At 33.6% G+C, this 27,843-nt stretch overlaps 1 protein-coding gene across 2 annotated transcripts in view; it reads right to left on the bottom strand.

Annotated features, from left to right (window-relative positions):
• NCAM2 (neural cell adhesion molecule 2) overlaps positions 1-27,843 on the bottom strand; it is a 457,120-nt gene that overhangs the window by 57,212 nt on the left and 372,065 nt on the right. For both annotated transcript variants that reach the window (XM_033135548.1, XM_033135550.1), the window contains exon 12: positions 18,581-18,754. In XM_033135548.1, coding sequence (XP_032991439.1) covers positions 18,581-18,754 — 174 coding nt within the window. The remainder of the gene's footprint in view (positions 1-18,580; positions 18,755-27,843) is intronic.

Here is a 27,843-nt window from a genome sequence, read left to right as displayed (position 1 = left end):
TATTTTATAGGTATTTTAAGTCAGCATGATTTAAAAATCATAATGCAATTCTCCTGAAAATTATAAACAACTATGAACTTTTCTTTGACATGGCAATAGGTGTAGGTGCTACACAGAATCGGGCTTCCCTCACTAATTGAATGTTTCTGCTTGATTTAAATATAATTGAGGTTCATAAATGATCATTTTATATCCAGCTGTAAATGCAAAAAGTACAGCAAGATATTGAAATACAATAAAATAATGACATTTAAAATGGCACATGACAGGGAGATATGACTTTTTTTAACATTATTTTTACAAGTGTGTAAATGATAATACTAGAGAGAAAACTCTGGAGCTGCACTCTCACTTTAAGAAGGGAATCAGACTTTATTAAAGGAAGCTGAACAAATAAGGTTTTTTTGTTGTTGTTATTGTGGTGGTTGTTGTTGTTCAGCTAATGTATTGTAAATCCTTTTCCTTTGGCTGTCAGGAGAAGCAGAGACTACAGAATATTTACGACCTGTGGAGTAAAATAAATTATATATTTGCAAACTAATTAGGCTGAACCAAATTCTAAAGTGAGATTAAATTTAGACATGGTCTTTTCTTCATTCTCTTAAACCCCTGGGTCTTTCCATGGGGTTTTCCCGTCATTCAATGCAAGCAGATAAGGACTCCCTTGCTGTAGAACTGCTGTCTCACTGACATAAAATGGAACTTTTGAAGTTGTCAAAACCTGTGAAACATGTCAGAGAGCTATGAGGAATCACAAAGCTTAGCTAGGGCAGAATTAATCATTCAAAATTACACTTACTGTTAATCTCCTCAAATATTCTGAAAATACAGTCTCTAAAGTTTTGCTCCTAGGACTCAGCTTTTGTTCTCTAAACAATGAAAATAAGCCAAAAAAAGGCTTTTATTAATGAGAGAGAAAAATTATCTGGCTCCCTTCTACAGGAGATTGCAAAAGGCTTGAATAAAAATAAAAGCAATTTTTTATTACCTTTTTATCCATAATGTAGAGCTTTTAAATACTTTATTCCAGTTATTCTTTACAAACATAAGAATAACTTGAGTTATAATTGCATTACTTATGCAAAGTGTTAAAGTTTTCTTAAGTATATGTACATAATCATCTTAGTTCAATTCTATTTTCATTTACTTTTGAAAAATTTAAATTGCATTTTTGTACAAATTATAGTGTTTCAAGATTCCATTAGTTGTAAAAGAATATGATATCACCTTTTTAAAAGTAACTTGGAGACCTTTATGAAACATAATATATAATTTGTAGGATATATAATTTGATATAAGTAAGATTTATGGATAGATTGTTTATAACAAATTATTTATATGGCTATATATTTTGATGAACAGTAGAAAGGAAAATTAATTGAATGATTTTTTGTTATTTGTGTGGGGCTTTTATTCAAAACAATAAGTTGATGGCACTATTTTAAGATCACAGTTCATCACTTCTGAATGTTCATTAATTGTCTCTTTACTGTACTGTTTTTTTAAGTTCTTTTTCATCATAACTGTAAACTATACATAAAAATTAACAAATAAACAATCTAACAATTGAGTTTTAATGCACACGAGATTTTACACAGGAAGTACCTATTGTCACTTAAATTCAAATGGCTTTCCCTACAAATATACTCCTTATTAAAAAAAAAGAAATATACTCCTTACATTAGAACCTTGATTCAAAAACAGAACTGTTCCATCAAAAAGTTTTTCATAAACAATTTATATTTTTTTCATTTAAAAAAGTCTTCATTTATGATGAAACTCATAATTTTACTTCAAATTCTTCATAATTGTACTTTACATCATAATTATACTTCACAATTCTCCTAGAGAGGTCATATGTTTCTATAGCCAACATAGACATCTCCATTAGTTCTAATCAATTGCTTGCTATTTTTCTTGAAAAATATAAGATTGTATATACAAAATTGCTCATCTAAGAAGAGTTCACTTGATACATTTTTTCACTACTACTTAGTGTGTAAAATATGGTCAATGTATGATTACTGATCATTTCTTTCTATAGTCTTAAACAATAGGTTTTTATTAAATACTCATGAAAATACTTGATGATTAAAAATAACCAGATTATTTTTTAACTCAAAAAATTGCTAATTTTCCTAAGTGTCTATATCTACAAAATCCCTTCTGTGCTGAACGCTTTCTTTTTCTTTTTTAGGTAGGGGGTGGGGCATAAGTTAAGTTATTGTAACTAAATACCCCACCCTGAACCATGCATACAGAAATTCTAAGGCTCATTTTAGTTATTTCACCCCTTAATAACATCTATATATAATTTTTCTCACTTTTAATTATGCACCCTATTTGTGTATTTGCATATTTTATTGTTAAGGATCTAGAAACCAGAACATATGTCATACATATCAAATATATTGTCCCCAGTTTCACAAAGCCTTTTTACGTTGACTGTAGAATAAGAATTTAGCAAAGAATTTTTGAATTGACATTTAAATATATATATATATGCCAGAGAAACACCGCTTTTAAAGAAACTGACCCAAAGAAACCATTTACAAAATCTAGTTATCTTTTATCGCTTATGGACTCTACTCTTTACTTGCTGAGCATTTAAAGCACATAACTACAGGATATACACAAAAGAAAATGAGAGAAAGGGATTTAAACATATCATTGCCAAAAAAAAAAAAAATGACTAAACAAAGGGCAGTAATGCAGAACATGAGGGACAAAAATCTATCAGACAGATATAAAATAAGTTGTAAAATGATCCCTCTGTATTGATAATTATTTAAATGTAAGTAGATTAAATTTTCCAATCAAAGAACAGAGAGATTGGTAGAATGGCTAAAATCATGTGATTTTATCATATGCTGTCTATAAGAGACACAATTGAGATCTAAAGACACAAACTGATTATAAATGAAAGGGTAGAAAAAGATTATCTGTGTTAATAACAGCCAAATGGGAGTAGAGGTAGTTTTACTAACAGCAGACAAAATAGACTTATAACAAATATGTTTTAAAAGACAATGAAAAACATTATATATTAATAAAAATTTCAATTTAGCAAGAAGATATGACAATTATAAACATATCTTACTGACAGATTAGCAGAATATGTGCAGCAAAAGCTGACAGAAATGAAGAGAGGAGTAGACTGTTCTACAATAATAATTGGAGACTTTGATACCTCACTCACAATAATGAAGAGAGCAATCAGGCAGAAGATAAGAAAGCAAATAGAAGACTTAAATGACAAAATAAACCACCTAGATTTAACAGATATACACAGAAACTCTACCCAAAACAAGAGCAAACACATTCTTCTCAAGTTCACAGTGGACATTTTCCAGGATAGACCGTATATTAGGCCACAAATTTAATCTCAATAGATTTAAAAAGATACGGATCATACAAGGTACCTTTTCTGACCACAATGGGATATAATGATGTGAAAATCAGAAGGAAAATTCACAAATTTGTGAAAAACAAATACGGTTTTAAACAGCAAATGGATCAAAGAAATCATGAGAGTAGTTAGAAAATACTTAGAGATTAATAAAAATGAGAGAAAACTAGACACAATAAAAGTAGAATTAAGGGAGAGATTTATATCTGCAAATGTTTACATTAAAAAAAAGATCTCAAGTCAACATCCTAACTTTACAACTTAAGGGACTAGAAAAACAAGAACTGATTAATCTCAAAGCTAACAGAATGAAGGAAATAAACATTAGAACAGAGATAAATGAACTAGAGATTAGTAAAACAACAGATAAAATCAACTAAGCCAAAAGTTGGTTCCTGAAAAAGATATAAAATAAAACAAAATCCTTTAGTTGTATGGACGAAGAAAAAAAGAGAAGAAAAGAGAAGACTCACATTACTAAAATCAGAAACAAAAGTGGGGACTCCCATTAGTACCGATTCTCAAAAAAAATAAAATAAATAAGGAATTATATATAAGTAAGCACTATGATCAAGTCTGTGTCTACCAATTGCATAACCTAGATGAAATGGACAAATTCCTAGAAATACAAAAATTATCAAGACTAAATCATGAAGTAATAAAAAATCTGATTAGACCTGTAACTACTAAGGAAATTGATCAGTAATAAAAAATTTCCTAACAAAGAAAAGCCCTGGACTCAGTGGCTGCCCTGGTAAATTTTATCAAACATTTAAAGAAGGCCTAATACGAATGCTTCTCAAAATTTTCTTAAAAATTTAAGAGGGAACATGTGCTAACTCATTCTGTGGACATATTAACCAGATACTAAAACCAAACAAAGACACTTCCAAAACAAAACAAAAACAAACACAAAAACTAACCGCCAATAGTTTTTGTGAATGCTGTTGCAAATATCTTTAACAAAATACTAGCAAACCATATTCAGCAGCATATTAAGGATTATAAACCATAAGCAAGAACAATTCTTCAAATGCAAGGATGCTTCAACATGCAAAAATCAATCAATACAATATACACTGCAATTACAGAATTACACAATTACAAAGGGGAAAAAACACACATATAATCAACCCAATTAATGCAGAAAAAGCATTTGACAAAAATTACACACCCTTTCAGGAGAAAAATCACTCAAAAAACTAGGTATTGAAAGATACAACCTCAACAAAATAAAGGCTATATATCTTGGTCCCTTGAACACTACTGGGGGGTTAGGGGCACCTCCAACATCCACAGATTCCCAAACGTGGGTCCAAAACCAGTAAAGATTTAAAAGATAGTGTGCATAGGTGGACCCACACAGTTCGTACAGGTGTTGCTCAAGGATAAACTTATTAAAAACGTACAGCGTATCCTACTCAATGGTGAAGACTGGTCTTTTACTCTAGAATCAGGACAAGGCAAGGATGCTTGCTTTCACTGCTTTTACTTAAAGTAATGTAGTACGGAAGTTCTAGCCAGCACAATTAGGAAGGAAAAAAACAATAATAAAATTGATACAAATTAGAAAGGAAGAATTAAAATTAACTCTGTTAAAAGATTATGTAATCTCATATGTAGAAAACCCTAATGATTCCACAAAAACAACAACAACAACAACAACAACAACAAAAACAAACTTTTACAACTGGGAAAAAAAAAGAACTAATATAAGGGGATACAAAGTTGACACACAAAAATCATTTGTACTTCTATGCACTAACAATGATCAATTTGGAAAGGAAAATTCACAAACAATGCCAGTTTCATAACATCAAAGAGAATAAAAATACTTAGGAACCAATCAAGAAAGGGACAGACTTGCACAATGGAAACTGTAAAACATTGCTGAAATCAAAGGAGACAGAAATACATGGAAGCACACCCATGTTCATAGGTTGCACCCAAAGTGATCCACAGATACAATGCAATCTTTGTCAAATTTCCAATTTATAAGAGTTTCTCTATGCATCTGGAGAGAGGTGATATACATAGTAAGCCTAGGTAAATACAAATAATGATACCTGCATAAAAACAAAGGCTCCTGCAACCTGCTTACATTATAATTTCTTTTCTCTTTATTAAGAAATTTGAATACTTGATATTTGCTACCAAACCATAGGTGTTCTCTCCTAAAAAACTTGATTTTTAAAAAAAAGCTGCTAACATTTCGATGATTGAATAGGCTAACACTTATATTGAGCCAGGCCATTAGTATACCAAAATTTTAAGGCCACCTAAGCATGAGATCTTTTTCCTCCTGAGTTTTCACTTAATTAATTTATTAACTAATTTCCCATCTTTATTGAGTTAAAATGAAATAAAACTGTATAAACTTAAAATGTACAGCATGATTTGATATACATATATATTGTGAAATAATCACCTTTGAACGTGTTTTTCAACCTCAGATCACAAAAGTTTAGCTTTAATGAGATGGATACATTTTGAGAAAGTGAAAAACTCAATGTTTTTTTTTTTAAATTTCAAAGTGTAATACATAAGCTGCATGACATGTGTTACTATTTATTAGCTGTACCATACATAAGATGGGGGCAATGACACCTTGACAAATTAAATTATATCTCAAAGCCACCATAAAGAATAATAAAAGCAAATGCAGGAAATAGCTGATGGAATGTGGGATGGAAAAAAAATACTGATTTCATTTACCTTGTTTAAACTAATAGGCAGAAAATTGAAGGAAATAAAATCCCACTGTGTAAACACACACACACACACACACACACACACACACAAATACACACACAGTTTAACATAAAAGATCGGAAAGGTTTAGTGTTTGACACAAAAGTAGCCACTAGATGTTTAGTGTATGAAAATTTAATGTCACTCTATAATGTTGTGATTAATACAGCAAAAATATGATTTCTGTGCACGCATGTGCGTGCACGTGTGTGTGTGTGTGTGTGTGTGTTTATAAAAAAGGTATATGGTCTTATTTTTACACCATGAGATCAACAAATTTCTATAATGTGTTGTTAGGAAACCTAGGCACAACAAATAACTTACCTTTATCATACCATGTAAAAATTTAAAAAGAACATCCCATAGCATGCTGAACTGTGAAAGACCTTTCTTTATATTGTAAAAATCAAAACATTCTATCAAAAGAGAAAATCTAACAATAAGCATACCTTTATGTCCTAAAATAAATTAATGCATACATAGAGCAGAAAAACAAATGTTAATATTTGAAAAAAAAACTAGTGAAAACTGGGGATTTCAAAAATAGCACAGAAATATTCAATAGGCTTAGAAAAAGAAAACAAAATTTATATAATGCAATACAATACACGGTGTTCACTATCTTTACTAACCACATAACAAAACACCTTTTGTAACACGAGAATTTTGTTTCATATACTGAACGAACATTTGATAAAGGTTTTCCCCTAGATATAAGGACCCCTTTTAGTAATGCCAGTGCTTGAAAATAACCTCACCTAAACTGCTTAAAAAACACTTCTGATGAGACTTGCAATGACTTCCTGTGGCTTTAAAAATAACATACTAAGTCCTCTCCAAGGTCATCAAGGTCGCTCTTGATTTGGCCCTGGCTATTTCTCTTTCCTGGCTTCGTTTAATCCTGCTCTCTGGACATGACATTCCAGTCAGGATGGCCTCCTTATAGACCTCTGCCCTTGCCAGCCTTCCCCAGATTTTGTGTAATCACTCTCCCTCATTCAGGGCTCTACTCAAATGTCACCTCATCACAGAATGCTGTCCTTACCACTCTTTTTAAAATTGCCCCCAATCCCACCTCTAGTCATAGTCCATTTTCTTGCTCTGCTTTATTTTTCATATATATATATATATTTTCATATATATACACACATATATATGTACATATATATATATACATATATATGGAAGGGATAAATAACCTGCCCCAGTCCTAAGGGATGAAGTAACTAGAAAACCACTTCATAAGATGAAGTAAAAGATGAGGCAGATCACTAAACCTATAGTTTGCATCAAGAACGAGAGAATACAGGACAAATACCTGCAGGATTTAGTGAGAACCACTAGTCAAGGAAGGGAGTTAACGACAGAGGATGTAGGCCAAATGGCCCCAGCAATAGATGTGGAGCTAAAACAATGTTACCCTGGACAGAAGATCACATGCCATGAGCCCCAAATACAAAGCTCTTGCAGTGTGTTCCTGTGTCACAACAATACCGACTCATAGGGTTGAAAACCTCTGTCAAAACATTCCAATTTCAAACAGCTTTACAGAGCACACTCATTTTCCTGTGACGTGAGAAACATCCATTGAAAAGTCTCTGTTACCAAACTGCACAGGCTTGTCCTCTCACCTAAGGAGATCTCCTTTCTTAATGTCACCTGAGCCAGTAACAATAGCCTGTGTCAAACACTGGCTGCTGCCTTTTGATCTGAAGGGTGGGGAAAGAGGCAGGGGTAATGAAGCCTGCTTCTGAACTGCAATTTCCATTTTCTCAAGAGTCTGCTTCTGTCTAGACTTAAAATTCTAAAATACACTACGATAGAATTAAAAAGAAAATCTTGGTAGGTGGAATGAAGGTTTAGTCTCATACAACAGAATTAGGTTTTACAGAACTAAGTATCTAACATTAGTTACCATGAAAGTTTGTGGAATTTCTTTCTGGAAACACCCGAAAGAAGAAAACAATCAAGTCGCTTAGATTGCTTTAGTTAATTTAGCTTGCACATGGTGATAATTGACAGATTTTGGAAATAGTTAACCTATATAATTTTATTTGAGTATAAACAGACTTACTAGTTAAGAACCCATTCATTTATCTCAGGTGATACATAAGATGCAAAGGTCTATGCAACATGGGACATGGGCTCTCAGACGTGCAACAACATGGAGAGACGGGACGCATATCTTAATATTTATATCATGAGATGGGAAGCTGGCAAGTACTAGTATAACTGATATTTACTATGGAGTTTCTAAGAAATGTAAAATATTTCTACCAAAAATAATAAAATGAAGCTCATATTGATATTGGGCATTAAAGAATGAATTGAAAAAACAAAAAAAAAGACTGGGAGGAGTAACATATACCCCTGTATGACCATGAAAAAGTGCAATGCATGTTTGGCACAGTGAGTGAACCGGCTTTGATGTGTTATTTAGGGGAACATCATGAGACCAGGGAGAAAAGAAAGGGTAGGCTATTAAGACACATGAAGCATACACAGACACTCACACACACATGCAAGATCACATAATACACACACATATGTATTATAGATACACTTAGTTTTGTCAACCATTTATTAACTGGATTATTTGAATTATAGTTTATATCATTTGATTAGAGAAATGGAAATATTTCCATTGCCTTTATGCACCCTAATGGCTGATCTTTCACACATCCCAAAATGTGAGAGTCCTATTTTAGATATCACTACCATGAGCAATAGTGATTTTTAAAAAGAGCAGTGGCGAAATCAAAGCAGCACATTGTAAGTTTAAAATGTTAATCAGACCTTGATAGATAGAAAGAAGCGGAACCCATGAGATAGCGACAGCAAGAAAAAGCAAGAAAATTATCTCCTGGTCCACACATAATGTAAAAGAGATGAGAACCAGAGTGGTTCTAGTCTCCGAAACCATTTTATTTCTGATCGTGATAGTCCGTGGTGTTCCCATTTACCCCACAGGATGTATTATTGAAGAAGGCGTTAGAACGTGCCCAATGAATGAATCCTGAGCCATGTAATGTATAAAGGAAAAGCTAATACTCTTCCTTAAACTTTTATATACAATACAGAAAATAAATAATGTTCATAATAATAAAATTTGATAATCAAAAATGACATAATGTTTAATAGAGTGAAAAGTGTTGGGCATGATTTCATACATATTAGAGGGGTAATAGTTAAATAGGTCTTCTAAAATTTCCTATCAGTTAAATTCACTAAGTAGCCATGATGGTCAGCCCAGTTCTTCTTCAGTAGAATTAAGAATTTATCATCTATACTCTAGCAAAGATCGTATTTACCCTGAATATTGCAGTGTCCAGAAGAGTGTCTGTTTGAGCAATGAGATGGGCTCTACTTTTTTTTTAAGTTTCTGGGAACTATGAATATTTTCATCATCCTTGAATTAAATTCCTATAAAACACTCATGAAATATTCATGTTTCTTTTCTCACTACTCACATAACATCTTTCCTGTATAAATTAATTCCATTTCCTTACCCCATTTATTTCTCTAATACAAAAAAATACAGATGCACAGAAAAGCTCATTAATTTTATTGAAAATTAAAAAAAATACATAAAACTTTTCTTTATTGTTATAGCAGAGACCAGTCTGAGTGCAGAACTATATATGAATTTGTGTCCTCCTCTTGATATAATGCGTGGAAGCTTCTAGTAGACAAGTCATTTTATTTAAGATTTATTTCAGTCAATTTTTCTCTTAGCTTAGCTCCCTGTATACTCTGATCTATACAGTTTAAATTCATTAAGATTTCAATTATATATAGATTTGTAATTTAGCTCTGGTTCTTTTTATGGGCACGATGAAAACCATCCAAGATTTTCTTGTTTTGAGTTGCAGCATATAGAACTCTTTCCACTACATGCAAATTAGAACAAATGTCCTTTCACTGAAAACGTGGAATTAGTGAGTATTACTTTTCTCCCCTTTCTTTGATATTCACAAGTTTATTACACTAGTATTTAACATTGATTATTTTTATAGTCAATTTCTCTTTTTACCATGTGAACTATAGCCATTTTGAAATGATAGCCATTTTTCTTCAGGCACATTTATGTTAGAAAACGTGTAATTATAAAAAAAAAATTCTCTATAGAAAAATTTTAAAAGGCATTGGAACTCATATTTTTTAAATTTATAGTAGTTTAGAACTAACTCGAAACAATGATTGTTTTTAACTGTTTCTAAAATAGTGAAATATAATAATATGATAGAAATCAAGTTTCACCCAGGCAACTCTAAATAACAGGGATTAAAAGAAACACTGGAATAAAAACCTTGTAGTGTAATTTGAAATGATGTTACAATAACTTTTAGCTCTTAGGAAACTACAGGGAAAGTACAGATCTGCCTATGAAACAACCATTTATACTATAATAGATAGGGCTATGCCTCATTGGTTACTTAAAAATGAAAGAAACAAAAAATTCCTTTAGACCCATTTCATCAAAAGTGGTAGCTGAAGAAGCTTGTTGAGAACTGATACATCTCAGCATTTTTAACATAGGTTCATGTCACTGAGTCCACAGGAATCCATTACTCATTGTTTTTAAAAAAGACCTGCTAATATATTATAAAACGAAAGAAAATTTATAGTATTATGAGTTTTAAGGACACAGAAAAATACCCACAAAGATAAGGGGAAAAGAAAAAAAAAAGAAATTCCTTTTTATAGTTAAAAAGAACCAAAGTGTGTGTAGTTGGGGGAGGGAAGGGGAGACAGAAAGACCTCCAAGTGTAATCATGTCACGTATCTGCAGGGACATCTTCTGAGGTGCATTTCCAAAAACAAACAAACAACAAAGCTTTTAAGTAACATAAAAACATATCAATGATTTCTTCCACTATTTTGAATGGCACCATAGAAAATTCCCCACAAAGTTAGGAAACTCACAATTTAGGTAACATTATTACATGGCAAAATGTCTTTGAACAAATATTTATGTGGGCTTACTTACACTTTGGTTAAATTATGATACTCCTTCTTATTGTTTTAACTCTGTATTTTAAATAATTACTTGCCTTCTCTTTAAGTACTGAAAAAAGCAAAAAAATGTATACTCAACAATCATCATAAAAGAAACATTTATAGGCAATGACTTTAATAAAATGTTTTCACTGACAATTATTTACTTTTTTTTGAGTTTTATAATTCAGATTAAAAGAAGGCCAATTCTGTATATTTTTATTACAAAAACTAATTCACAATTTAATAGAAAGATATCTACCTGATTATATACTCTGTTTATAAATAGAACTTGGTACACATGCAATATGTTCTTCACATACCAATGAAGATTTCAAGAATTGTTGAATAAACTGAAATCTATTGTATAATTAGTGGGTTTTTGAATAATAAAATTTTGAAGTGAATATAAAATAGTATATTCCCCAGTAAATATTTTGTTGTATTGAATTATATTGTGGATTATGATAGATTATCTTACACAATGTAAAAATATCTACCAATAGGCAGAGATGCCATATTGAATAATTTCAACTGGCACCACTCACATCATTATCTATGTAAACAGCTGTCCTTGTAGTTGAATATTATACAATATATGCAACCTTACACTGTCTACATGCAATGATCTTTGTTATTCTGGGTCTTATTAGGAAAAACTGCCAAGTTTTGAAGCTTCAATTTATATTTTAAATGGTCACTAAGTGAGCACATGAAACTAGCCCGTTTCTGAGATAAATGTAAATTTTTTTTCCTCACAAACCATACAACACACCAGGGACTATAGCTCTTATAGGTACTAATCATTACTCAGTAAGAAACATTGATACACTCATTTTTCTAAAATTGTAATTGCCAATATGGCAGTTATTCATATATTAACAAATTAACTAAATTTAATATGGTCTGTTTTAAAAATAAAAGCCAAAATATAAAAATATAATATTACATTGAAAATAATAAATGACTGTATTCAAAGATGAGATGCCAAGGAGAGGTAAAATGATTAGACCTTCCGAACTAAGGAAAGTCTCAGGAATTTGAAATATAAGAAGATGGGAACTAAAAACTGGATGATCATTACACATTTGAATATTTGTACTCTCATGTCCTCTTCTCAGATTTAAGGGAAAAAAGTATTCTTCTCTCTCACCTCTACACAAGATGAAAGGTCTTTTATCTAGATAAATTGGATGAAAGAAGTTTTAGACTCTGAGATTCTAACATGAGGACATGTGGAGTCGATATGCTGGATAAAAAAATGTGGAAATTATTCGACACCATCTGACACAAGCTGTTTCCCCACACAGCCTTGGTAGCCAGGTATGTTGACAGTAACTGAACAGCCTCGAAAAGATAGCTACAAAGAGTTGAGATTTCATGGACCTATGTTGATGGGGACGTCAGAAAACCATCTGTTCACAAGGCTTGAAAAGCCCTGCCTTTGCAAATTGAGACTTAGGGTGTTTTCTTCTCACTTTTGAATATACACATCCACACAAGAATTAGCAAACACTTGAAAGTTTCCAATGTGAACGATAGAGAATGAAACAAATAACCACAAAAAATAAGTGTAGGAAAAGAAAAAACAAATTATGGAACAAAAATAACTTTGAAAACAGGTCATCGCTACAAGTATCAGAGATAAGAGACTATATTATATGCCTGCAATAAGGAATGGTCAGAGAATGAAAGATTTAGAAATTTTAAAAATAATCGATGAACTGACAAATGTAATACAAATATTGAAAGAAAAATTTAGAGTAGAGCAAAATAGAAAAATAGAGAAAATGAGAGAGAAAACACAGGGACACTGGGAAAGTAACTGAGAAAGGCCAACATTAGATTAAGAAATTAGAGTATGAAACAGTGGGGGATATTACAAAATAAATCATACGCAAATGTATCTTATTCCTAAAGGGTTTATGTCCAGTTTTAAAAGCTAAACATTCTCTGATACAAATACCTTTTTTTCCCCCAAAATAAGACCTATCCGGAAAATCAGCTCTAATGCATCTTTTGGAGAAAAAAAATTAATATAAGACCTGGTCTTATTTTATTTTTTTTTCTCCAAAAGATGCATTAGATCTGATTCTCCGGATAGGTCTTATTTTGGGGGAAACAGGGTAATGTAAAATAACCCTCTGTAGGCCATATCCAAGCCTGCTGCTCTAAAAACGTATGTTTGTGTCGGGGGCAGGGGTGAGGGGGGTGGATGGGAGAGTATCATGAAAAAACTAAATCATGGAAGAAACTAGGTTCTGGAACAGTGGTGTTGGTAGGACATTCCGTACACATAATAAATCAAGACATTGTTGATGTGCAACTCTCACTGTAAATATAAAAGGTAGCAAGCTTGTAGTTTTGGAGCTCGAGCCAGGAAGATTTTTGATTCTAAGAGGACTGCTGATGCCGCTGAGTTTCGGGAACCACGTTAGGGACAATGGAGAGGACGAAGCGGCAGTTCTTTAGGTGCAGCAAAATGCTTGTCACTATTTGATCTAGCAATCTTCATTCTCTTCCAATTGAGCTGTGATTCACAATTAGTTTGCTGGCTTATCAGGTACTGGCATATATTTTATAAATCCAAATCTGTACTTCAAAAAATTTTGGTTAAAAAAAAAAAAAAAAACTCATTGAATGCTACTTCTTCACAAAACTGAAAATAACAAATAAATTTCTCCACCATATACATTGATTTTTCCTTCAGATTTTAATTAAAATCAAAATTTTACTAAAATGAAAAAAACAGGATAAAAATTTTGTAATTGTATGTAGTAATAAGGCATGTACATAACTTTAATTACATTGTTTAAAAACTAAATACTAGGATGTTAAACTTACCATTGATTGATTAAAAAATAGACATACTGCAATTAAATCCTACAAAACCACATTTAAGGTTTAGGGGAGGTATGTATTGAAAGGACATTAAAAATCCAACCGTATAGCTATTTCCAAATGTAATCAGTTTTTATATTCCTCGATAAGTGAAAATCTTGAACAGTAAAAATTTCCAATGAAAGTTTCATTTAGAAAATGCTATTATTTTCAAATAAAAACTCTCTCTTTACTTTCAGAAACAAAGAGAAATTCTACTCTACCCTCAGACTGGAATAAAGCAGAGCATATAATAATTTTGATTGAGATTAAGTGGACTTATTTCTATATGTGATTTGAAAGAAATAAATTATGCTATTTGAGAGACGTATTTTATACTCTGTTAAAAGAATTTGATATTTCAAAATATGAATCTCTAATTTTTATTTCAAAGGAAAAAATGAGTAGCTGTTTTGCAGGATGGTTTTCTCTTCATTTGTGCCCAATGAGGTGTCTAGAACATGCTTACAAAGTGTTAAATGATATGGTAATGAATGTGTCACGTAACCCACCCAACCAAAAAGCCCTGCTACACCTGGGATGCATGGTTTTCACTCAAAATTATGTCAGAATGACTCACTTTATATAGTCAAATAGTTTAAGTTGCTTATATCTGATTTACTCACAATTCTCCATAGTTTGAAAATTAGTTTGTGTCGTATCCGTGGTTGGGATAATCAGTAAGGCCTTTAGCTGAACCTTAAAGAATATAATAATAGGTCCAGGCCTAAATGGCACCCTAAACGTAGGACCAGGTGCAGTGTGAGCAGGTGAAATTCACAGGGAATTAATTAATGAGTTATTTAGAATCAGAATCTACTAACAAGAGAAATGCTATGCTGAAATTTCTTAGCTAAATGACATCGCAATCAAGCAAAAGATGATATTTATTTCTAAGTGGTGATATCAGCAATTAGAAGTATGTACATGAATAGTATACAATAAACTATAGATATTTATAAATAAGGAAAAGTGAACATCAACTAAACTCATGTAAATTACAATAAATAAATAAAGTTATTTTGCGGGCAAAAAATAGTAGTAGCTGAAATGTTGATGACCATATGCACCTGTCTTTTCATAGATGAACCTAAATCTATCTTCTAACAAATGTCTTAAAGGCAATGAGTATAATTATGTTTATAAAAATATCTTAAGCTTTAAGATGAATGATTAGCACAAAGTATAAAATAAAGGCAAAAGACAACCATTTATTCACTGTTCAGAAATATACATGTGCTTTAAAATACGTCTTTAAATTTTCAGTAATAGGGTCATCTACATAACCAGAAAAAATAAGTATTCGAAGTACATTTACAAATTACACAAGCCATTTCAAAAATGTTTTTAAATGCATATATGATCTCACAGAAAAGGCAAACTCTGAAACATCAAAAGCAACGTGGATGAGGACACCTGAGGCTAGAAGAGTGGCCGTGTAATTGTCTTTCCAGCAATTATTCCAGTCCTGTTGTAAAAATTACTGCTACTCAGACAACAGAGTGCTTCTGCACAGATCTTTGATACAGAAGATGGGGTTTGGATTTCCTCACTGGGGAAAGATGATGCTGGACTTCTGCAAGGAGCTAGGAATCTCCAAGTTCTTAGAAGGAAGTACGTATAAGTTAGAAACACACACACACACACACACACACGGAAGACCACTAGCATCTAAACCTTTTCTGGCTTGAACCCCACACCTGCATGTCCATGGGACAGGTACTGAGATTTCAATCCCACAGGAAACACAGGTGGCAGGGATAGCCCAGAGAGAACTATGGAACCAGAAAAATAAGTGGTATTTGATTCCTTTACTCTTCACAAAAGAATGTGTAATTCATGCCACCTCCCCACTCTCAACTCCCCAGGATGGGGTCCAGCTGGCATGACAGTCCAAGAAAATATAAGTGCTAAATTGAATTTTATACATTTTAAGTTGTGCAGGAGTCAACTGAATGTATTTGTACTTGAAAATGATCATAAATCTACAGTGTCCCTAAAAGATGTTATATAACTGAAAGGGAGAATCAAAAAGAAGGGGCAAAGGCAGTAATTGGATTTAAAAAAAATCAAGTTTGTACCACAGTGAGTTGAGATCATGCAATGGTTTGGTTATATGAGTCCTAACCCAATTTAAGGTACACATTAACGTATCTATGAACAAAGATCAAACCATGGAAACGGGGGAAAAAAAGCAATTACTGGAGTTACAAGGTATGACAAATGAATTCACAAACTTATTGAAACAATGTTGCTAACCTATTTTTTTATATCAGAGGGATTATTCATTATGAATTTGTAGCAACTAGACAAACAGTTAACCAAGTTTACTATTTGGAAGTGCTGAAAAGGCTGCGTGAACAAGTTAGTCGACCTGAAATTTTCGCCAACAATTCATGGCTCTTGCATCACGACAATGCACCAGCTCACAGGACACTGTCTGTGAGGGAGTTTTTAGCCAGTAAACAAATAACTGTATTGGAACACCCTCCCTACTCACCTGATCTGGTGCCCAGTGATTGCTTTCTTCACCTGAAGATAAAGGAAATATTGAAAGGAAGACGTTTTGATGACATTCAGGACATCAAGGATAATACAATGATCTCTGATGACCATTCCAGAAAAAGAGTTCCAAAATTGCTTTGAAGGGTGGACTAGGCGCTGGTGTCGGTGCATAGCTTCCCAAGGGGAGTATTTTGAAGGTGACCGTAGTGATATTCAGCAATGTGGTATGTAGCACTTTTTCTAGGATGATTTAGCGAACTTAATTGTCAGAACTCATATTTTTCTCATGTAATCTTAAAAAAGTTCCAGCCACAGAACTTTGAGTACTTTGGCCTCATTGGCAAGCTTTAAGGTGTCCCAGTCGTAGGGCGTTCAATATCTCATCCATAGAATTTCTGTAATGTTTCGGCTTCATATTACTTTCCTTCATGCTTGTGGTTGAGTACCCACTTTATTCTGCATGAATCAAAATATTCATTTTCTCTTTCTATCTCTTACCTTCCACCCTCTCTTTTGTTCTCTCTGTTTAAAAATGTTATTCCTTCATCTAGGATAATGATTTATTTTTCTAGAGTCCTAAAACTCACATTCTTTTTGGGTACTATCTTCATAAATGTCTCCTCCTGAATTAAACAGCATGTGCACAAATAACATTAACTACAAAAAAATCTCTAAATATTATAAAGAAATGATAAGAGCTGACCTGTTTGGGGACATTATCTGAAGCCTGTGCTAAATAAACTAATGATTGATTGATTAATGATATTATATTTCCAATGTTTCTATCTAAAAGTTGTAGTTACTCTCAGTAAAAACAGAACAAGCACAGGCTAACACAGGTGAGACTAGAATTACTTTACCTGTGTTGTGTCCACTGACCACTAGGGTAATTCTTCACAGGTAGGCTCACGCCTCTTATGGAACACTTATACCAAGGTCAAGACAGCGCCAAGCAGACAAGACTCACGACGGAGCAATACTTGTCTCACTATCTTATGCTACACTTTTAGGTCACTCAATGCAGTACTACATCCTAAACAACAGAGTCCAACTCTGGTAATTTATTATTATTTCCTACGTTAGTGTCTTCTTATCATGGGGGAAAAATCACATTTTTACAACATGATGAAATTCTACATATGTGAAAGGAAGTGCTGTAACTTGTTCTCAGAGATTATCATGCTAAGCAAAATGAGTCAGACAGAAAAAGTTGAGAACCATATGATTTCACTCGTATGGGATATAAAAGTGAAAGCAACAATGAACAAGACAAACAAAGAAACCAAATCTCATAGGCACAGACAACATTTTGGTGGTTATGACAAGGTTAGGGGGGAGGGGAGGTGATACAAGAGGGGAAAAGGGGATCAACTATAGGTGATTGAAAGAGAACTGACTGGGTGGTGAACACACAGTGCAATACATAAATAATGTATTATAGAAATATACGCTTGAAGCATATATACGATTTTACTAACCAATGTCTCCCCAATAAATTTAATTTAAAAAAAAAGATTTAGCTAGTTCTATTACTCAAAAAGCTATGATTGGTAGTAAAATTTTGAGTTTTCAAAGCATAATTTTGAAATTAACTTTAGTACTCAGATGACTGTTTATTGATGGTATCATGAATACATATATAAGACATCTGCATTTTACAGTATGGCTTTCCAAACTACTAATGGAAGAAATATTATTAATAAATTAAACACACACACACTTCAGAATATTCCACCATGAAACTTACAATGTAAGCAACTGTTTTACCACCATGAAAATTTTGAATACTTTTTTTTCCCTTCTAGAATTGAACTTTGGTGATTTTGCCAAACTTGTCCATCTTTATTTAAGATGCAATCTTTTCAACTCTTTATTAAAGTTCTTCTCAAGAAGAACAGGGCAGTGGAAATGTCTTCCCAACCCAACCATATTAAAAGAAAAAAAGTACATGTTGAAGGAAAATAAAAAGCAAACCACACAGGTATATATTTAAGATCAGCTTGAACGAATCAACACACTTTGGAATCATGGACTCACTTTGAACTCCATGGGAGCGGATGATTTTCCAGGTCTCTGACGCCACTTCTTTGACATCCACTTGATAGTGATGGATAGGCACACCTCCATGGGAATCCGGCTTGTTGAAAGATATCTTGGCTGTGGTCTGTGACAGTTCTATAATCTTCACTCCATAGGGGCTGGATGGCACATCTACAAAAGAACAAAAAGAAAGTAAATATAACCCAGGTCATGGAGATGGCCATTATGAAGACTTATGGTATTCTGAGAATTAGAAATAAAGGAACATTGTTGCCTATACAATGAACATATTTGAGTCACAAAGCTTGCATAAACCACCGAATGATAAATTACAAGATTACTCGATAAATTACTCGATAAATTACAAGACAAGACAGTATACGCTAATCAGTCTTTACTACCATAGCAAATAAATAGTAAAACATTTGATATCAAATGTCATTTATCGAGGAGATAATTCTCCTTCTGCCCTTTCTATACAATATAAGCATTTTGATTACATTCAAGGAAAACAAGCTTGTGAGAGAGAGGAATGAGAGGGAATGCCAGTATAATTAAAACAGTAAGAAACAAAGTTTTTACTGAATCATTAGCAGAGATAATTATCTCTTGTGCAAATGTGAGATTTGTTTTCTTTTTGTTCATTAAAATTGTATTAATAATTTTGGGGCATGTGTTTAGAGAAAATGTCATTATGAACTAAGTGAAACTGCAAACTATTTGTTTTATTTTTATTTATGTATTATTTAATGTTAATTAGTTGAGATATTTAAGTTTTAATCCCTGTATTTAAGAAACAACTACAGTCATTCTTATGTATGTTTTTGTGTCAATCAATTGCTGACATTATTTCAAGCTCAATATGGTATCTTGAATGGAAACTTATTTGCGTTTCTAGCATACAAACTTTATTTAAAAGAATGATCTGAAAGGTAAAAGAAGCTAAAGGAGAAAATAAGAGATTTAAAAAAAGTCTCAATGAGGACATTAATGAAACTTCTACTCCAGAAACATGATGAATTAGAAGCACATTAAACATTAAAGTATCTCTCTATCTCTGTTTCTCAATCTCTCTTTGTTTTCAGTATCACATTGGAAATATCATAACGTTTGGACATTTACATACAATTCAGAAATCAGTAGAAGGCTGATACTCAGAAGGACAGAAATGGAAGAGTTAGGCAAGATCATTAGAGCAATTGGTGTCATTAGAGACCAAGGCTAAGATCACCTACATCCTCATGCTCCCAATTTCTATGTACAGATGTGAAAGTTGCACAGTAAAGAAGACTGATAGGAAAATAAAAATGATTCATTTAAAATATGGTGTTGGAGGAGAGCTCTATAGATACCCTGGACCGCCAGAAAGATAAGCAAGTGGGTCCAAGAGCAAATTAGGCCTGAAACATCATTGGAGACAAAAATGATAAATCAAAGCTGTCCTACTTGGGGCATATCATGAGAAGGCAGGGTTCTTTGGAAAAGACAAGAATGCTGCGGTGAGGGGAAAGAAGGCATCGAGGAAAGAGGAAGCCTAAATACGAGATGGACTGACTCTATAAAAGAAGCATAGGAAGGAGTCCACAGGAGCCGAACGGGGCTACTGAGGAAAGGGCACTGTGGATGTCACTCATTGGTACAGTTGCCAGGAGTCAGAGATGACTCAACAGCCCATAAAACACATTATATTATATAAATATACAAATAAATATGCTATTTTATCTCTGGAATTAACTTTACACACACACACACACACACACAAATAAATTTGATTGAAAATAATGTAGTAAAATAAATTTCCTTTCAGACACAATCAAACATTCATATAAAAGTTCAACGACTGTCAAAGGTGCCATACATAGTTGCTAGAATTAAAAGAGAGCACTGATAAATCACATAAAAATATGCCTATATAAATGGTACCCGGCAAGGGCCAGAAGGCCAGGTTTATGGCCTTTGGATGTGAATGTCGTAAAGAAATGCAGCAGCGTACATTTCAGCTCTAATTAGTAACAGTAAATTATTTGGAGATCTCATGAAGTGCATTATGGTATAATACAGAGGTTGGGAAATAAATGTGTAGAATACTGATGCATTCCAAAGCCATCTTGCTATTAAAATATTACCTGGAAACACAAATTTTAAATTATCAAAATCATCTATTTAAGCTGTCATACATAAACATTATGATTTTCATGTTTCTTTAATCCCTAGGTCATAACTGTGGTTTATTTTTATCTAAAGTTTGCAGAAGACGAAAGCGCGCGCGCACACACACACACACTGATTGTTTTTAATAAAACTGCCAATACCTTACCCCTGAGTACAGCTCAATGCTGAGTGACTCTCTGACATCAGCTATGTCTAAGTTGTACTTCACAGCAATGATGATTTTCAGTTGGATGATACATTTCAAAATGAAAGGTGCTAAGCAATGGGGGCGTGAGGAGAAAGTGTGATTCCTCTTGGGTTCCCTCCTTTGACCCTGGGGCATGTACATGGTCCTTGGTGCTTATCTGTCTGCAGAGGTGCGTGCAGCTGGCTAAGCTGGGCATCCTGACCTGGTACACCTCCAGAGAACAAGAATATGCTCAGTCCTCAGGAAATATATGATGAGTTAAATATTTCAGCAAGTAAAGATATACAAAAATATGGAACATGTTGAAGTGACTAGTGTCGGGTATATGTAAAACTATTGGATCAAATTCTTCTCTCCACTCTCTCAATTGTTTTATCATTATACCCATCCTTGATTCTACCTTTCATATACATCATAATTAGTCACCAAGTTATTTTCATCTTTCCCGTATCATCATTCTTGGATCCATCTCTCCTTCCTGTTCCCACTGTTAACTCCCAAGCCCAGACCCTCTCTGCCTCTGCCTGCAATGCCATTTGTGGCTCTAGGTTTCCTTGTCTATTGGACATCCCATCAAATTTCAATCCATATGATGTGTAAATGCAAAATCAATCTTTCTAAAGCACCACTCTTATCACGTCACTTCCCTGAGTGGGGTATTCAGCAGCTTCCTCTTCTTTACAACATCAAACTTAGACTTTTCACTCTGGCTTTCAAGATCCTGAATTATCTAACCTCACTGGATGTAAGCAAACAGGTCATGTTGTAAAAGACTGTGAAACACAACCCAATGTTTCACACGGGGCTTGTTGCTATTAAATTTCATACACAATGCTCCTATCATCGTTAGCATATATTTCTAAACCTCTTCCTAGCACCTTCCATCTCAATAATTAATGAATGCCACCCATCACTGAATGAATAAATAGAACCATTGTGAAAATATGTTCTCTTCATTGACTTTTTCTTTTCACCTCCACTAGTACCAGTATAGAGTTGGAGGAACAGCCTGGACATGTACCATCAGAATATCAGGCTCCAACATCTAATCTTGCTCCTTTTGTCAACTGCAACATTGCATGAGTCCATTTATGTTTTCAGCCATCAGCATTTTTCTCTCTAAAGTGGAGATTAGAATACCCACCTCTAGGGTTGCTCTGAGTATCAAGAATTATAGAACACTTAAAACAAACCCTGAAATACACTAAGCGCTTAGTAAATGCTAGTTATTACAGTTTTTGCTAACCTCCCTGATACCATCCTCCTTCAATTACATAATTTTGTATCCATTGACATATATCAATATTTTAGTCAAATAGTAGATAATAGATAACAATATTGAGGTTCAGCTTAGAAATCTATATACATCATAGGAATAATGTCTGGAGTTGCATGACCATGTACAAATTAAGTTCATTGGGTATCAGTTTCTTCATAAGCCAAATGGTGACAATAATACTGACATTAAAGTTGCTGTTGTGAGGTTGATGGATATAAAGCACTGGGCATTCACAAACATTTTTCTCACTTATTCTTTCTTTAAATAGGCTGTCAGTGTATAAATAATGTTGATAAACATTTTTGGCGTTTATACATATGCCTGAAGTTATAAGCTGATCAAAGTATTTATGTGAAAACATGAAAAAGTCTGCTTTGATGATTATTTTAGCTTGTAAGAGGTAGAGCAACAATGGAAGAGGTTCCCCTTCTGACTTTAATTCTGATAAAATAAAAGACTATAATTAAAGAGAAATTAAGTCAAATGGAAATACAGGAAGCCCTATAAAAATGGAAAAGGGTAATAATTAGATATACGCATAGATGTCTGGAAACAGATTCAAAATAGTACATCAAACACTATATTCCTCTGTCTATCAAAAAAAAACAAAAACCAAAAACAAAAAACAAATATCCCAAAGTGAAGATACACTCTATAAAGCAAAATTCTGAAACTATATGCCCAAAGATAGGTAGGAAGCTACAAAAGGAAGGGAGCTAATCAATATAAAGGGCAAAGGAGGTCTTGGATCAATACATTTCTAAATCACATTTCCAAAATGAAGATGAATCATGGAATTACAAAACAGCATTTCCTTAGGCTTCACAATAAACTGGGAGTATAATGTGTTTAAGACAACAACAACCAACCAAAAGTTGTGTACCTGTCTGTGTGCGTGCGTGTGTGTTTTAGCACTCCACACTCTCTATCTCAAATGCATCCTCAATTCCCAACAAATAAATAGACCTCAATATCAAAAGTGAAAATAGATTTAATCAAGCAAGGTCACTCAGATTGTACCCTGTCATTGGATAGACCTATCCTGGACGTCTGCCCTCCTCTTTTCCAAAGCTACATAAGTAACCCCTCTATCTTTAAATGGCATTTCTTTTACTTTTTCCTTCTCCAGAGATGGCATCATCAATTAACTCTTCTCGTCCTTTATCTTCTCTTTCAGATTTTTAGTCTTATTTTGTCTGTCTTATTATCATAAACTCTAACAATCTCTCAAATGACATACTTCCTTCAGTCCTACTCTCTTCACGGGCAACAAACTCTACTTTTGTTTAACTGTCCCATTATTTGTACAGATCATTCCTAATTTGTGCCCCAATGACATCTTTACTTCTGCGAATTTGGTTTCCTGAAATGCTGGGAAGCTGGCAACTAAGATGTGATTCAGAATCACTGATGCAGATGAGGACGCGGTATTGTTAAACTAAGACTGAACCTACCTGTAATGGAAGTATTGATACTTAAGTGAGCATTCTTTCAGAATGTTGTTTTCAAACCTATCCTGGACATTTTCTGTTTTCACTCCACATCAATTTCTGTCATTTTAGCAACTCCCCTTTATCGTAAGGAGTAAAGTGCTAAAATATTTATTTCCCAGACTCACTGGCTACTATGGTTGTAAGTGCCACGGAGGCACTTAGGATGTGATACACATGAAAGCAGTTTAGAATGCTGAGGAAATGTGAATCTCATTCGTACTTTTCTGAGAAAGTGCAAGTGGACAAGACCTGCAGATGTGAATGATGGCAGCAGTTCCATGGCATAGTCACATAGGTTTTGCTACTAGGTGGCTATGATGTCAATAGAGAGGTAGCTTGGCAGCAGGTATCCCTGACCACGGGTCAGCAGTTGCAGTTTTGACCTTGGACATCACTTGTGGTATTTTGTGACCTTGAAGTCAGAAGACTAGTGGCTGTCTCTTGACTTCCCTTTCCTCTGCCTTTCCAGTGCTTTTATAACCACCCAACAGTCTACATTAAATTCTTTTCTACTTGTTTTCTTCATCAGTCTCTATTTGGTAAATGTCTTAAGTATTAAAGGACTTGTCACATAAAGGATTGAACTTCCTAGATTTGGCAAGACCCTAATACAGAGTGTCATTATCAACTTCATGCATCTCAGGGACGACGCTGAAATGGGCTCCATCTACTTGTGCTCTGAGTGGCCACCTTATTTGCAGTAAGATATTATATATATTTTTCCCGTGTCAATTGTGAGCTTAATCTAACATTATAGCCAATCTGCAACACATCTCAAGCTCTATATATTCATTCTCATTTCATTACCCATCTTGTTTTTTCCAACTGCCAAATTCAAATAACTATTCTATTGATCTTTGCACAACATTTGATCACATATGTTTAATATGCTATCCTCACAAGTAGTTATACTAACTCTCTGAACAATTATTTTAAATTTCATTGGTTCCAATAATTTAAAGTCTATCAATTAAATTACCCAGTAATCTGTCCTTGATTATATTTTTACCTTTATTATTCTCCATTGAAGCACTCATTTATTCCTGACGTATTGATGGGGATTATTTCCTCAAACATACTCACATCTTAACTCATTGCAAGTCATGGATTACCACATGCCCTTATTAATGGGACATATCAACTGTGATTCATAAGCAAATCACATACAACACACTGATACTTCATATATCCAATAATTCCTCTAAATCTACTATGAGCCAAACAATTCTCTATGTCCTAAAGTAAACATGAGACAAACAATCACTCCTCTTATGGAAGTTATATTCTAATCACATAAAAGTAATTATAAGACATAAATTATTTATTATAAAAACTGTGGTGAAAAATAATTCAGGGAAGAAAGACAATTTAGGTGAAATTGGGGAGGAGATTTGGAGTGTTGCAATTTTAAATTGGGAGGACGAGAATATCTCTGACCAACAAGGTTGTATTTGAACCAGAACTTAAAGGAGAGAAAAAAAAAAAAGGACTCATATGAAAATGCTATGGAGAGAAAATAGTCGGTACAAAGATGAGCTGTGTTGTGGGTGTTTAAAAAAGGGGGGCAACCTGTCGAGAGCAGCAAGACCAAGGTAGGGGAAAAATTATGGAGTTCAGTGAAAGCCAGTGGGTGCAGGGTGGGGGCGAACCCTGTGAAGCCTGATAGGCCTTTATAATCAGTATGGCTTCATCTGGGAACCAAACAGTAGGCCTCTAGAATGCTGTGGGCAGAAGATTATTATGCTTTAATTGTTGTTTTAAGAATAAGAAGTCCTCTTCATTTTTTATTTAAATTACACGCTGGGGGGGGGGCGTAAGCCAAAGCAGAAAGACCAGTTTAGGAATTTATGCAACAATCCATATTAAAATCAAACCAAAACAAAACAAAAACAGAAACAACTGGAATATAGAGCTTCATTTAATGACAGTGAAGCTCTGGAAATAGCTTTCTGATAGAGTCAACAGGACTTGTTAAGGAGTTGAGTCTGAGTAAAAAAGTAGATTCAAGTATGACCGAGTTTCTTGACCTAAACAACTGGAAAGAGACAGGTGCCACTTAATGATATAGGAAAGAATGCCAAAGGAAGATATATAAAGGTGAATATAGGAGATTATATTCACATACCTAGACCTCGGAACATTTGTATTGCTTACAGAACATCTAAGTAGAGAGAGAAGTAAGCAGTTGGATATAAAGCATAGCATTCAGGAAAAAAGATCAAAGCTGAAGATATATTTTGAAGTTCTTAGAGTATAGGTGGTACTTAAATCCATAAGAATTTAAAATAATACCAGGGGTGTGAGTGTATATAAAAACAAAAAAAGAGATTCAAAAACTGAGGCACAATGGTTTTTAAAAAGTCACAGAGAAATGTGGAACAACTAGCAAAAGCAACCAAGAAGGAGGGTCAATGAGGTAAGAGGAAAACAAGACAAACACAGTGACTTGCTGGGTAATTTAGGGGCTATGGAGATGATTCAAGGGAAAGAAGTAATCAGCTGTGTAATATTCTGTTGCTAGATCAAGAATTATGAGCTTTGAGAATTGACCACTGGATTGAGTATGAGAAGTTCAATTGTAGATACCTCAATGATAACAGGTTTTACAAAGCAGTGGAGGTAACTGCAATAGTTAGTGACAGAATGAGAAGAAATTAGATACAGTAAATACAGTCAGTTCTTTTGTGAAAGGAGGTTAAGGGGGTAGAGAAATGATGCAATAGCCAGAAGGATTTATAAGGTCAAGATGTTTTTTTAAATTATTTTACAATGTAGCAAGAAACAAAAAATATAACAAACAAAAAATCACACAACTTTTAAAAATGTAACTTTTACATTGATACTCATGCCAAAAAACATGAAACCCATTTACATGGATTGGAGTGTTATAATTTCTATGGATTGATGAGAATATCTATATATTTAAAAAAACTAATATTTGACCAAGGACTTAAAGTAGAAAAAAAAAAAAAACAATTCATATGAAAATACTAGGGAAAGAAAAGAGTGAATACAAAGATGAGATATGCTTTGAGTGTTTAAAGAAGAGGGTGGGGGTAATCTGTGGAGAGAGCCCCGTTCTGAAACAGTGGAGGTTGTTTTAGAATATCGAGCTTACATTTATATATTTTGGGCTATTTAGAGAAACATGAAAATTGGCTAAGTTGAAATCATTCTCTACAATGTTACCAAGGTAGTTGTTCATGAGAAACTGATCATGTTTCTTTATAACTGAAAACTCCATACTTCCCTTGCTCTATACATGATATAACAGAATGTAGAAATGATGAAATGTTTTTAAGGAGATCTATAATTTGGTCTCTCACTACGTTTCTAGTCATATCACCACCACTAGTCACTTCAGCACAATATTGCCCTCCAGTCCTCCATAAAATGCCTCACTTCTTTATCACCCACTTTTTTTTCACAGCATGGTACTTTTCTGCAGTTACACTGATTCTTTCCATCTCTCCTTTTCGTCTTCACTGGACCTGTTTCTACTCATTCTTTCAGACTCAACGCAAAAATTGATACTTGTTTGAAGCTTTCCCCAAGAATTCCAATCAGAATTCCATTGTGTGTCCCCAGACATTTGATTCACACTTCTATTGCAACCCTTTTCTTTCATACTCTTATTTGTAAAGATCAGGTGCCATATATTATTCATCTTCAGATTTCCAAGATCTAGAACAGTGCCTGACACCTACTAGAAACTTATTATGTTTCTATAGAATGCCTGATAACAGATTATTAGGAATTGATGAAACAATGGATTCCCTAAAAATAATATGTAGCTTTCTAATTTATTTTTTTTCTCTCCCAGAGGAGCATAGGAGTTAGAGAATTAAGGGGATGCGATAGTTTTTTAAGACACACACAAGTTTGTCTCATAGTCTCTGAAAAAGAAGCAGACATAAACTTTTCCAAAATAGATAACAAAATGAATCATGTAAAAGAAAGCTGGCTTTATATTCAATTGAAGAAAGTACAATTCCAAATGCACTAAGTTTAACCTGCTTTCGAATTTCATGGAACAAAGGTCTGGATAAAATGCAGTCTGGATACAAGACAAGTAGATGGAGTATAATTCCATGTCTACAGAATTCTGTTCAATTGACCCAGCTTAACC

The sequence above is a fragment of the Rhinolophus ferrumequinum genome, chromosome 2, assembly GCF_004115265.2.
Source record: "Rhinolophus ferrumequinum isolate MPI-CBG mRhiFer1 chromosome 2, mRhiFer1_v1.p, whole genome shotgun sequence".
Taxonomy (NCBI): domain Eukaryota; kingdom Metazoa; phylum Chordata; class Mammalia; order Chiroptera; family Rhinolophidae; genus Rhinolophus; species Rhinolophus ferrumequinum.
The sequence above is the reverse complement of the archived record's forward strand: the minus strand, read 5'-3'. Positions and strand labels throughout refer to the sequence as shown.